General features: G+C 38.5%; 1 protein-coding gene across 7 annotated transcripts in view; it reads left to right on the top strand.

The window, feature by feature from the left end:
* Syne2 (spectrin repeat containing nuclear envelope protein 2) overlaps positions 1-15,923 on the top strand; it is a 336,172-nt gene that overhangs the window by 124,915 nt on the left and 195,334 nt on the right. For all 7 annotated transcript variants that reach the window (XM_046461329.2, XM_046461328.2, XM_046461327.2 and 4 more), the window contains exons 23-32: positions 1,788-1,946; positions 4,180-4,424; positions 4,538-4,628; positions 5,456-5,574; positions 6,032-6,158; positions 7,454-7,611; positions 9,028-9,175; positions 9,858-10,468; positions 13,660-13,839; positions 14,655-14,805. In XM_046461329.2, coding sequence (XP_046317285.1) covers positions 1,788-1,946; positions 4,180-4,424; positions 4,538-4,628; positions 5,456-5,574; positions 6,032-6,158; positions 7,454-7,611; positions 9,028-9,175; positions 9,858-10,468; positions 13,660-13,839; positions 14,655-14,805 — 1,989 coding nt within the window. The remainder of the gene's footprint in view (positions 1-1,787; positions 1,947-4,179; positions 4,425-4,537; positions 4,629-5,455; positions 5,575-6,031; positions 6,159-7,453; positions 7,612-9,027; positions 9,176-9,857; positions 10,469-13,659; positions 13,840-14,654; positions 14,806-15,923) is intronic.

Below are 15,923 nucleotides of genomic sequence, written 5' to 3'. Positions count from 1 at the left end.
CCCATTTGAGCTTTAGTGTAATCAATTTCCGGCATTCGTATTCCCAGAGTTAAATATTTAGAGTGTTTTCTGGTTTCCTAGTTGGATCCTGACTGAGACGGTGCATTAACATGTCCTTGGACAGAGTTTCATAGTGAAATAGGCATAGATGTCAGTGGCAGACAAACTTGGATTCAGAAGATATGACCCTGGATAAGTTTCTCAACTCTTAGGAACTTTGCTGAAAAAATGAAAAAAACATGATCTACTTGGCAGGATTATTGCCAAGATTTATATAAAGAATCTGCCACAGAGATTGTGTCCAATAAATAGTGATTAATGTTACAAATGTATGTGTGTATATTTAATCTGTGCAGTTGACTCTTCACTTCTGGATTCAACCAACCATGGGTCAGAAATTTTTGAGAAAAACAACTGCACCTACACCAAACATGTACAGCCTTTTTTTTTTTTTTCATTATTCCCTAGGTAATAACAGCATAACGACTATTTACATAGCATTTACATTTTATTAGGCATCATAAGTAATCTAGAAATGACTTACAGCACATGGGAGGATGTGCATAGATTGCATGCAGATATGACATCATTTTTATAAGGGAATTAAGCATCCTTAGATTTTGATATCCATGATGGAGGAAGGGATGGAATCAGTCCCATGTGGATAACTGAATTGAATAGCTACTGTGAAAGGTTTTCCTAAAACACATTTGATTTGATTTATTTCTTTTTGAGCCAGGTTCTTGCTATGTTGCCCAGGCTTTCCTTGAACTCACAATCTTCCTCCCTCAGCTTTGCAAGTAACTGGGATTATAGACCACACCCAGCTTCTACAGCATATTTTAAAATAAACTTTTATTTTAGAATAGTTTTAGATTTTTTTTTTTGGTACAGGGATTGAACTCAAAGGGACTCAACCACTGAGTCACATCCCCATCCCTATTTAGTATTTTATTTAGAGACAGTGTCTCACTGAGTTGCTTAGCGCCTCACTTTTTGCTGAGGCTGGTTTTGAACATGCGATCCTCCTGTCTCAGCCTCCTGAGCCACTAGGATTACAGGCGTGGGCCACTACATCCAGCTTAGAATGGTTTTAGATTTGAAGAATTATTGCACGGTGCTGGGGTTGTGGCTCAGAGGTAGAGTGATTGCCTAGTATGCGTAAGACATTGGGTTCGATCCTCAGCACCACATAAAAATGAATTAAAGATATTGTGTCCACCTACAACTAAGAAAAACCAAAAAAGAATTATTGCAGACATGGTTCAGAGAGTTCCGGTAGGCTCCACACAGGGGTTCCTTTCTTATTAACATATTATTACAGTATGTGAGGTTTTAATTAATGGGTTATTATTGATACATTATGATTGACTAAAGTTTGTACTTTATTCAGATTTCCACAGTTTCTGCCTAATGTTTGTTTTGTCTGTTTCAGGATTCCATCCAGTATACACATATCATTTTTTGTTATGTCTCCTTAGGCTTAGATATGTGTTTTGCATATATTTTCTCCCAGTCTGTAGCTTGTCTTTCTTTCTTTTAACAGCGTCTTTCACAGCTAAAACACATTTTCAGTTGTTAGGGAAAAAAAATAGAAAAACAATTTTAGTTGTCAGGAAGAAAAAAATATGTTTATGGGTTTTTAAAACATTCTCCCAAAGATACACAGATGAGTCAGAATGTAGTTTAAGTTCTATCTCTTTTTGTTACTATAAATATTTTTGTCACTACAAATAGTTTTCAAGTATTCTGTTCCCATGATTAATATGTTCTTTTGTCTTTTTCAGTCTCTTCATCAAGAAATTTCTTTGTATATTCAGCAACTAAAAATAGATATCGAAAAAGGAAAACTTAACGACAACATTTCCAAGCTTGAAAAGCAAATAAATAAAGAAAAGAAACTTATTCGTAGAGGAAAGACTAAGGGTCTCATCAAAGAACATGAGGTAAAACTACCTATTTCCGTTGAAATCTTGTCATCCTTTTGTGGTTTATCCTACATCATTGTATGTGGCCAGGATTAAATCTGCTCTGCAAATAACTTCAGCCCTTATGTCCCCTGGGGGTGCCACTTACATGACTCAAGTGCTAACTGCAGCCTGTACTTTTTAGTTTTTAGAAGTGAAAAAATCCAGCATTGAGTTCTTTTTTTTTTTTTGTGAAATATGTGACATTTTTATTCTTCTGTTCCAAGTTTTTCTTTGCAATATCATTTATCAATTAAACTCCATGGAAAGAAAAAAATAAATATAAATAATATTTTATGGCAAAACAAAGCAACAAAATAACTATATATATTTTTTTAATTTTTTATTGTTGGCTGTTCAAAACATCACATAGTTCTTGATATATCATATTTCACACTTTGATTCAAGTGGGTTATGAGCTCCCATTTTTACCCCATATACAGATTGCAGAATCACATCAGTTACACATCCATTGATTTACATATTGCCATACTAGTGTCTGTTGTGTTCTGCTGCCTTTCCTATCCTCTACTATCCCCCCTCCCCTCCCCTCCCCTCCCCTCTTCTCTCTCTGCCCCCTCTACTGACATTCATTTGTCCCCCTTGTATTATTTTTCCAGCATTGAGTTCTTATTTCATGATTTCCCTTGATATGCCTCCATGTCCCCTGTCCTGAGACTCTGGTCACAACTGTGTCTGAAGTCCCTGCAGATGCTTTTGTCAGGACATGGTGTCCCCAGAAGTACAGCTTTTGTGAAAATGGGCATATCACAATATAAAGCAAATCGAGGCAGATCTGGTGATCTTTTTGGTTTCTGTCCTGTTGGGTTGCTTTTATGAATTTGATAGTACTGACCCCCTCTTTTCATTTCTTTTTTAACAGTTTGCTGTTGCGGTTCTCCCAATATCAGTCTCTGTTGCACAGACTGGACTTTAGGCGGGGGTGGGGAGTCCTTTTTAGTGCTCTTTAGAAATTTCCCTTTTTTCTTCTATTCCTATTTTGGGTTTTTACAGGATATGTTGGAGGCCCTCCATTTTTTGGCTAATTTCATCCTTCTGGGCGATTTCATGCATTCAGGGGTTATAACTGCCTTCTTTGCAATGACAATGCCTAAGTCTTTATCTCCAGTGGAATCCTTTCCTCTGAGCTCCATGCTAGACATTTTTTTTTCTTTTTTTAATCATAAATACTAACTCATTTTTATAATTTAAATTAATGGCTGTCACTGTGACAGTTTCATACAATACTGTATTTCTGACTAGAAGGTATCACTAGTGCTCTTCAGGGGCCTCAAATCAGCGTGTCCACTACTGACCCAGTACTCTCCAACTTTTGCTCCTCCTCCTCTGTTCTGCATCTTGGTTATAAAAGGTGTTGCTGTCCCAGAGCGCTCTTCCTCTGCTGTCCCCCTTCTTCCCACTCATGTCTTTGTCAGTGGTCAAATTCCACGTGGTCCCCTTCAGAAAAGCCTCTCCTTCCCTTCCTTCCCGTCAGGGTTGCCATGGTCTCAGGGTATTTTCTCAGTAACATGACTGCATCACCTTTTATAAGCACCACCAGAATTAGCCTTTTGAGCCACAGATCATATTTTGCTGGCTCCCTGTGATCCCCAGGACAACTCCAGACTCCTTCGAAGCCCACTCAGTTTTGTACCCTCTGGCCCCAGAACACCCCCGTAGTGTCCCTCCTCCTGTGCCCTCCCCTTGTACTTAGTGTGTCTTTATTCCTTCCTCATCCAGCTCACATGGTTGTGAGGCAGACTTCCCATAACTCCTTTTTTATTGGTACCAGGGCTGGAACCCAGGGTCGCTTAACCACTGAGCCACAACCCCAGCCCCCACCCCTTTAAAAATATCTTATTAGAGGCAGCATCTTACTGAGTTGCTTAGGGCCTCACTGAGTTGCTGAGCTGGGTTTGAACTCGAGATCCTCCTGCCTCAGCCTCCCAATTGGCTTTTCCATGACTTCTTAAGGCAGGGAGTGTCTCTCTCACAGTACTTGACACTATGTGCTAATTAATGTCTTGTTTCTGAGTTGCAGATTCCTGTAGGGCTGACTTTCTTATCTTTTTCCCAGTGCCTGTTATCATACAGAGCCCACAGTAGCTGGACTGTGAAAGAACACGTTGTTAAAGTCACACACATCTGTGAGTTTCTGATCCTTGTGGAATGATTGTGCATACCCATCTCTCTCTCTCATTCCATCCGTTAGGCCTGCTTTTCTAAGGAAGTCATTGTGTGTCAGCTCCATCACCATGTGGATGTCTTGAAGGCGCTGTGTGAAGAGCTGACTTCGCAGGAGCATCAGCAAGAAGTGCAGAGAGTGCTCAAAGATTATGAGCAAAAGATAGAAAGACTTCTGAAATGTGCTTCTGAGATCCATGTGACTCTGCTGGCCCCTGTGGGGGGCACATCAAAAGACGAGTTAGAACTTCCGAAGAGTAGCCAGGCTTTGGGGTAAAATTGAACGAAGCCTTTTGCATAATCAGATGGCACCGAGAGTTATTCATTCTCTTTTGGGTTCCATTTTTCTCACTCTGTTGTAATACCCAGTCTCGATTCCTTCCTAGGGAAACTGTGACCACAGCTGAGAATGGCGGAAAGGGTTTCCACAGTGAGGTGCCATTTGCCAAACCAGATAATCAGCTGTCGACTGAAAAGGTGTTAAATGTGGATAATCTGTTGTAGAAGTAAACTCATTGTAAAAAGCAAAATGTAAAACAATCCACTTCTCATTAATTAAGCTTTGGTTTAATGATCTGATTGTTTTCATCAATTACGAATCCCCACTTACCCAAATGCAAGGAAGACTGCTTTTCAAGAATTAGCATGCAGTGCACCAAAGCTGTAGTGAGCACAACTTAATCTAGCTGTGAGGATGCAACCAATTGTTCCTAGCAGAGGCCACTTTGAGTCACTGTGAAGCGAGGTCATCTGTGTCCATTGGTCCATTGCTGTTGAGGAAGAGAGTGAGCTTGGTCTGCACAGATGCTTCTATTTCATTGAAATGAAGTAGTTCATTTATCATTTGTCTTCTCATTGTAATTTGTTTCATTTTCCTTGAGAATTGAATTTTCTGAATTCTTCAAGTTAGATAAGTTGGCATGTATGGAAGATCATAGGGAAGATCATATGGAAGATGTAGGGAAAAAACAAGGTAACATTTGTTTTGAAAAGTCTGCTTCTGTATCTCAGGCTTCTGTTTGCTTTTGACTGTGGCCATGTGGTCTCAGTCAGAAACAACATTTAGAGGCTGGTAGCATTCATTCAATGATAAGAAACGATTAGAAGGCTAATACCTCTTCTCCATCCTATGGGAGGACTTTTTTCTGAGCTGAGAAATCTCAGAGAAATTGTATTATTTCCTGATTTGGGATATTAAAAAATCAATGATACTTCTTTGAGCATAAAACATTTAGCTTTCCAGATACTTAAGTGTGTTTAAGATATTGTGTTACTCATTACTCATGTTTTACATATTTGCTTAGGTAGTGGAACCTGTTGAGAATTTTAGCCTGACATCGGAGTTAAAACTCCAACAACAAGAAAGCATTATGGAGCAGCTGGAAGAAGATCACAGTGCATCTAAAAATAGATTACAAAAGAGGTAACCTCTTTTTAAACAACTGGAAAGTCCACCAAAAATCTTTCATTGAGAACATGTAAAAAAAAAAAATGATTCTTTAGTTGTAATTTTTGCATATGGTCCACTAACTTAAACAGGACTTCCTTAGAATTTCCTCATGCACAAATGACAGTAACTTAAAAAATTTTTGGTTCAATTTTTAAAAGTTAAGTAATATTGCCAGGCATGGTGGTGTACACCTGTTATCCCAGTGGCTTGGGAGGTTGAGGCAGAAGGATGGCGAGTTTAAAACCAGCCTCAGCAAAGGTGAGGTTCTAAGCAACTCAGTGAGACCCTGTCTCTAAATAAATATGAAATAGGGCTGGGGATGTGGCTCAGTGGTTGAGTGCCCTTGAGTTCAATCCCCAGTGGTACTACTACTACTAATAATAATAATAAAATAAAATTAAGTAATGTTGCATTTAATTTTTTCCCCCAGGTATGATACACACAAAGAGATTCTTGAACTACATCTGCAAAACAACAAATTCAGGATTACTTCTGATTTCTCTAGTGAAAAGGAAATGAGTAGTGCTAATCTGCAGAATAAACTAACAGATTTACAGGTAACACCCACAAATATGATTTCTCTGGTTATGTCTTTTAATACAAACAATACCACCATGAGTATGGATGGCACTATTTTTGTTGAGGTCACATAAGCAAGGTGTTTCCAAAGACCTGTTTGTTGGATTGCATTTTCAATGTCACCCTATTCTGTAAAATGATTTGTTTTCAGGAATTATATTAGGAAAGACTTTGTTCAGGGTCTTGATTTATTGCTTCTGCTTTAATCTTATACTCCAGATATTATGGCTCATAAAATTTTTGACTGTAGTTGGAGCTTTCAATGAATTGGTCAAAAACAGTGTGTTTAAGGGCAATTTCAACCTACTTACGTGCTGTTCCAAAATTAGTGAACTAGCAACTAAATATTCATTTAAGTTGTTCATCTTCTCAACCAAATTGTCACATTGTCTAAAATTGCTGCAGTGTAAACCAATTGTTGACTGTGGGATGTTGTGCAGTGAGGGACAGGCAGTAGAGGGAATTTTCACTTTAAATTATGAATCATATTCCTAGAAAGGCTTCAGAGAAGGTGTTGCAGTTGACTCAGATGTGGCAGAAAACACAGTCTGTTAGAGGTATTCACACAAATTGTAACCCCTGCAAATAAATATCTTAATTATTTTGGAGATCATCTGTGTATTGTAGTGTAATCTTGTACACCAGCTGGTGGAACCCCTGCAACAGGTGAAGAAAGGTTCACAGGTGGGCCCTACAAGGTTGACCTCCATTTTCTAGTTCTCTTCCTCTTATTATGCCAGCTCTCAGTCACTTTGTTGGTCCCTCAGTAGGATTCTTAAGTATTGCCTTTGTTGGTGGGGAAGAACAGAGAGAGCAAACAAGAATAGTGTAGACTTATAAATGTTTAATCATAAACCATAAATTAATTTTATTCACTTATGTGTGCAGAAACATTTGTGGTTAATTCCAATTTTCTTCCAGTTTAGAAGGTAACAGAGATTTAGTAGCTAGAGGAGATAGTATATCTGTTATTACATCTACATATGTCTTTCTGAATTGTGTTCTGTGTATCTGTCTTAGGGGAGGGGAGACACCTTTGAAATCCATATTGTCTATTCCTTTCACTTCATTGACTGGGTCTTCTGAGAGCACAGTTAATATCTCTTCCCCACAGGACAGTTCATTTGTAGTTGGTTGGAAAATATTTTAAGGCACATTTTGATGTGAAACATTGTGCTTGCTCCCACTGTTGGTAAATATCTCATTTTGTAAGAATATTATAATTGTGCCTATAAACCTTTCATTGATAAGTTAACTTATGTATTTTATCTAGGTCTTAAAAAATGAAACTAATGCTTGCTGGAAAGAGTTTGAAAGCACTTCATTGGAGTTAGAAAGTCTCATGAATGACACGGAGAAGCCTCTTATAGTTAAGGAGAGAGACAGGTTAAAGGAAAAAGAAAATGAGCTTCAAATGTCTCTTAATACCAGGTATAATTCTGAGATCTACTAAACATGAATTTAATAAGTCCAAAGCTTTTAAAAGTAATGTTAAGCAAGACTATTACTATGCTAAAAATGTTATCTTATTTGGTCATCACAACCAAAAGAGAGATTAGCATTGTTGTGTCAGAAAGCTTTCTATTGCTGTGACAAATTCCCGAGATAAATTAGCTTAAGAAGGGAAAAGGTTTCAGTCCATGGTTATTCAGCCCTATTGCTTTGGGCCTGTGGAAGCACAGTACATCATGGTAGGAGTATGGGGCAGAGGAGGGCTATTTACTTCTTGGTGGCCAAGAAACAAGAGACACAAAGGGGTTGGGGCCTCAATATCCCCTCAAGGGCTCACCCCTAATGAAACTCATTTTCACTAGGTCGTCCTAAAGGTTCCACCACTTCCCAGTAGCACCAGGATGAGAATCAAGCATTAATTCATGGGCCTGTGGGGAAATTTTCAGATCCAAACTATGGCAGTTAGGATTGACATTTACAGATAAGGAAACATACTTGAAGAGGTTCAATAATGTAACCAAGTCATACCACTAGCCAGAGACTTAAGATAGCACTTACGTCTTTGTAGTTCCAAAGGCCATGCTCTTCCCACTGTTTTTCCTTGGGCATGAATTTGGCTAGGTCACATAACCTCTGAGGCCCAGTGACATTTTCCTTTCTAAAATGAAAGTGCTTTATTATCCAATATACATAGGATTTGTGTTCCCAGTACATATTCCCATTTTTCATAGGAAGCAACTGAGGCTCAGAGTCTGTTATTTATCCATAGTCACATTTCAGTTCTTTATCAAAAGAGCCTATTTGTTGAACATCATTATATTCCTCTATTTTTAGTATGGATAATATTTTTAATATGGATTTATAATAAATCATCTATAAGTATGATTAAGTAATGAGGAGCTTTCTTAGTCATCAAGTCAAAGTATATTCAAGTTTTTGCATTTCCAAAGAGAAGGAAATGCGTAGTATGTTTAACAAATTTCCATCTGTGTGGTATCTATTAAACCATTTAGAATGCTTGGATATCAGGACACAGAGAAGTCATTAATAATGATATCAAAATAGCAGAAGTGAGCTGGAGTTGCTCTCAGCCAATGGGGCATAGTTAACCTAGGTCTGGTGTCCCTTACTAAATGAAGGTTTGGGGAATGAATGAATCAATGGATGAATGCATAGTGGGGAAAAAAGAATACTTGAATATAGCAAATGACTCTTTTTTTTTTTTTTACATTTTGGATCTGTGGGTTTGGGTTTTCATATGATGATTTGTACATATAATTAACTATATTTTGGAGGGTAACTATTTCCTGTTCTTGGTTAAATAATGGAGTTAATGTGTTTTCATAGGATAGCTGTCAGCTCTTTCCTTCATGTCTGGTTTATTTTTTCATCCAGAGTGGAGTCTTTGGAGATGGCACTGCAGGTCTTATTACCAGTGGAGAAAGAGTCACTCTTCCTGTGTGGCTCAGACCTATTTCCCTGTCAAGTGGCCATCCAGGAATTTCATCTCGTGGACACTGATGGCATTTATCAAAACTTGAGGGTACATAATTTCATACAGTATATTTATCAAATAATCAATTCTTCAGAGATTTATAGATACGTATGAATTTTTAATTGTTTATCCTAGTATAGATTTGGAATAAGCTATGATAGAATATAAGTCAATGATTTGAACTTGTTCTTTATTTCTCAAACTTCCAATTTCTTGCACATTTGGAGGTAGGTATCATGGACTAAATAATAGGACATTTTCTTTGAATTCAAAATAAGCCTTCTTTATGAATGCCTTCTTCAGTGACTGAATCTCCCAAATATTGTACTAGCCTCACAGATTTAAATCAATTGGCAGTTTACTTATTCCAGATCCTGTCTTAAATCAAAGATATTTGTTTTGTTTTTCAGATTGTAATATATATATATATATATATATATATATATATATATATATATCTCAATTCTTAATCTCTAGTTCCTTGCTTTGACACAATAGATTAGTCTACTTATTTTCTTTTGAGGTTTGGAAAATCTGAAAGGGTATCAGCAGAAGAAACAGCTGGGTCAACTGTAATTCAAATGTTTCCTTATGATAAAACTGTCATCTTTGGTTAAACTCAGAAGTATTTTTTCTAGATCCAATCTAGTCATGTGATTAGGATTAGTTTCTGACATGCAGTTTTCTTTTTCCTGCCTCAGTCTTCTTAGCTTTTAATTTTTTATTTTAGAACATCCAAGATTCCATAGTCAAACAGATTAAAGTATGTACCAGTTTAGAAGAGCCTGGCAACATTGTATTAAAGGATTTACACCCACTTGATCTACATGCAACCCAGAATATTATACTGAAATGCAAAACACAGCTTGAAGAAATGAACCACAAGCTGCAGATGAGTGAAGAGGTCCTGAAAGCTCTGGGAGAGTTTATAGATTCTGTAAGAACAGTTAAGCTCTCTGTTGATCTTGTTACCGACCTTTCAGCTTCAGATGCACCGGTAGCCCCAGAAAATACTTTGACAGTGAAAAATATCAAGAGAGAAATTCGTCTGATGAGAGACAAGGCTAGGCATTTGGATGAACGATTGAAGATGCTTGATATAAGCTTTGAAGATGCAGACCTAGGTGAAGACACTTCCTGTAAAAAACTTCTTGATGCCCTAACAATGAAGTTATTCGAGACACGTATCTGTGACACACAGGAAGCATTTGCTGAGGAAATCAATTTAGTAGAGACTTGTACTTCCAAAAATGCGGAACTCTTTAAAAATATTCAAGACATGCAAAATCAGATCGGTAAAATTGGTCTTAAGGATCCTACTGTTCCAGCTGTAAAACATCGGTAAGGGCTATGCTGTTTCCATCCAGTGATACTTTTCAAATATCTATTATGTGAAACAAATACTTCTGTTTCTTTCTGTTTTTATTCCATCCTGCTCTCTCTGTTCAGTGTTCGGTATTCTTTTCAGTCCTTTTCATATGAGCAAGCTTTCATTTTCTTGGTATAATGCCTTTACAGAATGTTAGATAATTTTCTTCTCTTTGAGGTGTGTCTTCTGGACAGAGGAGTGGCAAAATAAATATAGTGTAAAGGACTGCGTTACTTCAAAGTCCCTTGCTCTTCTGTGTGCTTATTATGGAATTCTGTTAAGGACAGAAGACTGGCAAACCCCACACATCTGATAGGAAAGGGAGAAGTGGTGGAAGATGCACATGCCTTCCTTGGCTAGTTGGTCTTCTCCTCTTCCCCCAGTAGGATTAGGGTGGTACTGAGAGGGAGGCCATGAGGCCTTTAAGAGGAAAGCTAATATTGGTGTTAATTGTGGAGACTGAGCAGAAAACTGGTGTAGCTGCAGCCTTCTGCATATGTGCTGTTTTCATTCTGGCATTCAGAGGATGTCCTCCAGGTCCTGAAAGCTAAAATGTTAGGAAGACTCACCTTCTGTAGCACTTTCCTCTTCTTTTTAAATCTCCCACACTCTCTCTAGTTTCTCAAGGTCAGTGGTCTCATGGAGGTCGTCAGCTGACCTGTCACCGTATTAGTTTTCCATCTGTGTGACTCAGATACCTGACAAGAACAATTTAGAGGAGGACAAGTTTATTTGGGGTTCATGGTTTTAGAGGCTCAGTCCAAGGTCATCTGACTCCATTGCACTGGGCCCAAGGTAATGCTGGAACGACACAGCAGAGGACAGGGGGAAAGAAGGATGCTCAGCTCATGACAGGCAGGAAGCAGAAAGAGAGCAGGAGGAATAAGGAACAAAATAGATAATCCCCCAGGCATCCTTCTAGGGACCCGCTTTCTCTAGCCATGACCTCCCTTTTACCATGCAGTATAGTAATCCTTTCAAATTATTAATCCACCAAATGGCTTAATCCATGATGAGGTCACAGCTCTCATGTTCTAATCATATCACACTTCTGCATTGCTCACTCATGAACTTTTGGGGAACACCTCATATCCAAACCACATCAGTCAGTATAATTAAGTGTGCTCTTCACTCTGAAAATTTTCCCGGCCTTCAGTCCCATGAGATTTTTCTAGGGGACCTCAGTTCATAAGAAGGTGTTATACTAATTATTACACAGTTATTATTTTTTTAAAGTATAATGATAGATTTTAGTAATAAATATTAATGTATAAATAAAAAACCATACGTGTATAAGTAATAAATTACTTTGTTAATGTAGCTCTTAATAGAGCAAATATGTACTGTGTGCCAGGTACTGTTTTAGGTATTGGGAATGCAGCAGTTAACAAAATAAAAAAATTCTTGCCCTTTGTAAAACTTATTATCTACTGAGAGGAGTAAGATGTTTACGACGTCTGGTGGTGATAAAACCAATGGAGAAAAACTAGGGAAGGGGAAGGAGTTTGCAATTCACTAGGATCATTGGAGAAGGCTTTACTGAGAAGGCCATCTTTGAGTCAAATGAGATGCAAAAGCAAGTCATGTGACCACCTGGAGGAAGAGCCTGCTAGGCTGAGGGAGCAGTGGATACAAAGGTCAGATGTGTTTGAGGAGAGGCAAGGAGATGAAAAGGTGCAGCAGTGAGGGGAAGAGGTAGGAAAAGGGGGTCAGAGATGGCATGGGTGGATGAGACTTAGCTCAGGTAGGGACTTGTGGGCCATGTGGTGACTTTGGCTCTTTCTTTGAGTGATATAAAATGGCATTGAAACGTTCTGGGCAGAGGGAAATGATTTTATTTGAACCATAACTGGTTCTCTCTGGTTGATATGTTCAGAATAGACTGTAGCAGTTGAGAAGACATTATCCAAGTAAGGGATGATGGTAGCTGTCCTAAAGGGGTAAGATTCTGTATATATTTTGAAGACAGAGTCCATAAGGTGTGTTGACACATTTGGACATGGTCATTAAAAGAAAGATTAGAGTCAAGAATGATTCCAAGGTGTGACCTGAGCAGCTAGAAGAATGGCATTAACAGATGAGAAAGACTGATGTTTATCAGGTATTGAATGGAAGATCAGGTGTGCTCCGTTTCAGAGATGATAGGTTCAAAGTCCTTATCCAACATTCAAGTGATAATCCCGACTTGGCTCTTAAAAAATAGCTCTTAAAAAATGATGGTGTCAGGAAAAAGGTGCAGTTAGAAGCAAACATTTGAAAGTTTTCAGGATTTTATAATGTATCAATAAAGCCATGAGATGGGATGAGGGTGCTGAGGAAGAGACAAGAGGTCCAAGTTGTATATACTTCAGGCCACCCATGTTAGGAGATCAGGGCAATGAGGAGGAACTGGGGGAGATACTGAGACGGAGCAGTCCGTGTAGTGGGAGGAAAACCAACTGGGTCCTGGGAGCCATTGAAGAAGGCATTTCACCAAGGAGAGTGGGCAATCCTGGAAAGTGCTGCTGACCAGAGAAGGAAGGTGAGGGCTGAGGAGCTCAGATTTCCCAGTTTGAGGTGCTCTTCATAGTAGTTTTGATGGAGCAGTAAGAGGTGAAAGCCTTATGGGAGTAGATTCAAGAGAGTGTTGGAGGAGAGGAAGTAGCTTCAGATGAATGGAGTAAATCCTTCTGGGATTAGTTTACAGTTTAAACCCTTAGTTAAATGTCTCCAATTTGATATGGAAGAGCTTTTTTGTACATAGAGTAGAGCTGAAAGATTTCCTTACCCTTTCCTTTGTCTTTGGCCACTCTCACCCTTCTTATCAACCATGCAGTATTCAGTCATCCATGTCTTCTTGCCATACCATGCCGTCTTTCCCACACACCCGCACACTACACTCTTTCTCATATGCATTAGTATACCTTTTGCATATGTGTTCATCACAGAAGAATATTACTACTTATGATTTTGTATATTTATTATATTTATTTAAAACACCAAATTAGTATTCTGGAAATGCAAAGAGTTGCCTGTAGTCTGTAATAGGAATATGTAGTTTGGGCATTGATCTCATGAGGAGAAATGGAAAGAGAGTGTATCCTCTGCCCCCATTAACCATATTTGTGTGGAACCCGATGGGTTAACAATTGGCTAATAAACTTTTTTCTCATCCATCATCAAGGAAAAAATTATTACTTAAACTGGAGAAAGATATAGATGGGTATGAAGAAGAGAAGATACACTTGGAAGAAATGGTTGATTCTCTCCCCCAATTCAAAGATGGCAGAGAAAAACCTCTGATTCAACAGTGCCAAACTACCCTGCTCTTGTGGGAAAATACAAAAACATCCATTGCTGAATGGTAAGGGAAAAGAAATCCCTTCTGCATCTGTAACAATTAATGTTTTGAAATGTCATGTTGAAAACGCACCCTGTAGACCTGACAGAGGGGCAGACAGAACTCACAGGACCATGTTTGTGATGTGGTTCTGGCAACTTCTAACAGTGGCCTTCTGTGACTGTGGCCACTTCCCGCTCTTTTTCCTTGGGGGATGCGGCCTGACGGGTTTGGTTTGGGAAATGCCTGGATGCCTGAGTCTCCCTGATGGCTCTCCTGAATTCTGCTGCCTCTCCGTGGCCCTTTCTGCACCCTCTTCTCAGGATCCCGCCCATGTCCTACCAGAACCCACGTATACAGGAGTCAAGATACAGTCTCTTCATGGCGTTTGGTCTAGTTCACCCTCTGACTTTACAGAGGAAAGATCTGAGGTCCAGAGAGACTAAAGTAACTTTCCCAGAGTCATATGACAAATCAGCCATACTAGATACCAAGCAACTAACTGTATAGCTTTACTTTTTTATCTCCAAGAATAATGATGAAATTAAGATGCTGGTTTTATAGGGTTATAAATCATGTATTTATCTCTGGAGTTTATTACCCTTTACATAGTGATCTTGTGACAATACTAATACAGTGATGGTTTTATACCATCTGTTTTGCCAGGTTAATATATGTGTCATCATTCCTGAGTTGTACTGGTAAAACAATGTTATGAACTAGATTGAGAGGGAAAGTCATTTTTTAACTTATTACTCATTATAGTAGGATACTTACTTACAAAGAGAAACTGGTTTTGTTATTTTCATACATTTTTTCTTACATTTTTTTCTCTTCAGTCTTGATCAATGTGGAAGAGTTTTGGAGCTCTTAAAACAATATCAGAATTTTAAAGGTATCTTGACAACTTTGATTCAGAAAGAAGAGAATGTCATCTCCCTGCAGTCTTCCTACATGGGAAAGGAGAACCTGAAGAAAAGGATCGCAGAGGTGAGACTGTTCCAAAAGAGACATCTACCAAGTGATTCGCTTAGGAGTGTCAGGGAAGAGAGTATTATAAATGTCTTTTTTTTTTTCTTTTTTTGTACCAGGGATGCTTAACCACTGAGACATGTCCCCAAACTCCCATTTTTTTTTTTTTGGAGACAGTCTTCCTAAGTTGCTTAGGACCTCACTAAATTGCTGAGGCTGGCTTTGAACTTGCAATCCTCCTGCTTTAACTTCCTGAGCTTCTGGGATTATGGGCGTGTGCCACTGTGCCTAGCTATAAATGTCACTTTTGAAACTAGATTTAAAAGAAGTTACAGGTGACTCTATTTTACCAGCTATCTAAGAATATGTTGAATTTTTCACCAGCGCTTTAAAAAACAAACAATCAGTTCACACATTGGTACTGGGTTACCTGTGTTTGGATTTTGATACTGGGACTGTGGTCTGCTGCTCTCTGTAAGGCTGTAACAGCCCTTTCACTTACTTCCTGAAGGGAAGCTGAGACTTCACTGCAGTTTTGAGAGAACAGAGGTAACAGGAAAATCCCCTCTGTTCTGAGTGAACAGGGGAAAAATTATATTTTTTACTTACTTATTCCCTGTAAAGATGTGTGAGCTAAATCTCCAAGTAACTGCAACTGTGTCTGTGGCCTCATCAATCAAAACTTCATATGGTAAAAAGAATAACATCTTTGGACACTAGATGTCATTATTTTCTATGATTTTATGTATAGTAGTCATCAATTAGTGTAGCAGAAGAACGGAATAGTTAGAAAAGAATACACCATACTATACTACATTACCTTACATCAAAAAGTCGGTTTTTTTCCACCAGATTGTAAAAAATATTTTATTTTAGTTGTAGATGGACACAATACCTTTGTTTTATTTTTATGTGGTGCTGAGTATCGAACCCAGGGCCTTGCACGTGCTAGACCGAACACTCTGCCGCTGAGCCACAACCCAGCCCCTCCACCAGATTTATGAGTTTTAAGTTAAAGTGCGGTCAAGGCTCACAAGCATGTGTGATACATAGTCAGCCTGATATACCTGGGTGTTAGCAATTTCATTAAACTTTCTGGTCACCAAGAGCAACTCATTTGAAGCTTAAATGGACCA

The sequence above is a fragment of the Marmota monax genome, unplaced genomic scaffold, assembly GCF_021218885.2.
Source record: "Marmota monax isolate L192 unplaced genomic scaffold, Marmota_monax_Labrador192_F-V1.1 WCK01_AAM20220418_F8-fsc00001, whole genome shotgun sequence".
Classification (NCBI taxonomy): domain Eukaryota; kingdom Metazoa; phylum Chordata; class Mammalia; order Rodentia; family Sciuridae; genus Marmota; species Marmota monax.
Note: the sequence above shows the minus strand (reverse complement) of the source record. Positions and strands in the feature narration are given on the sequence as shown.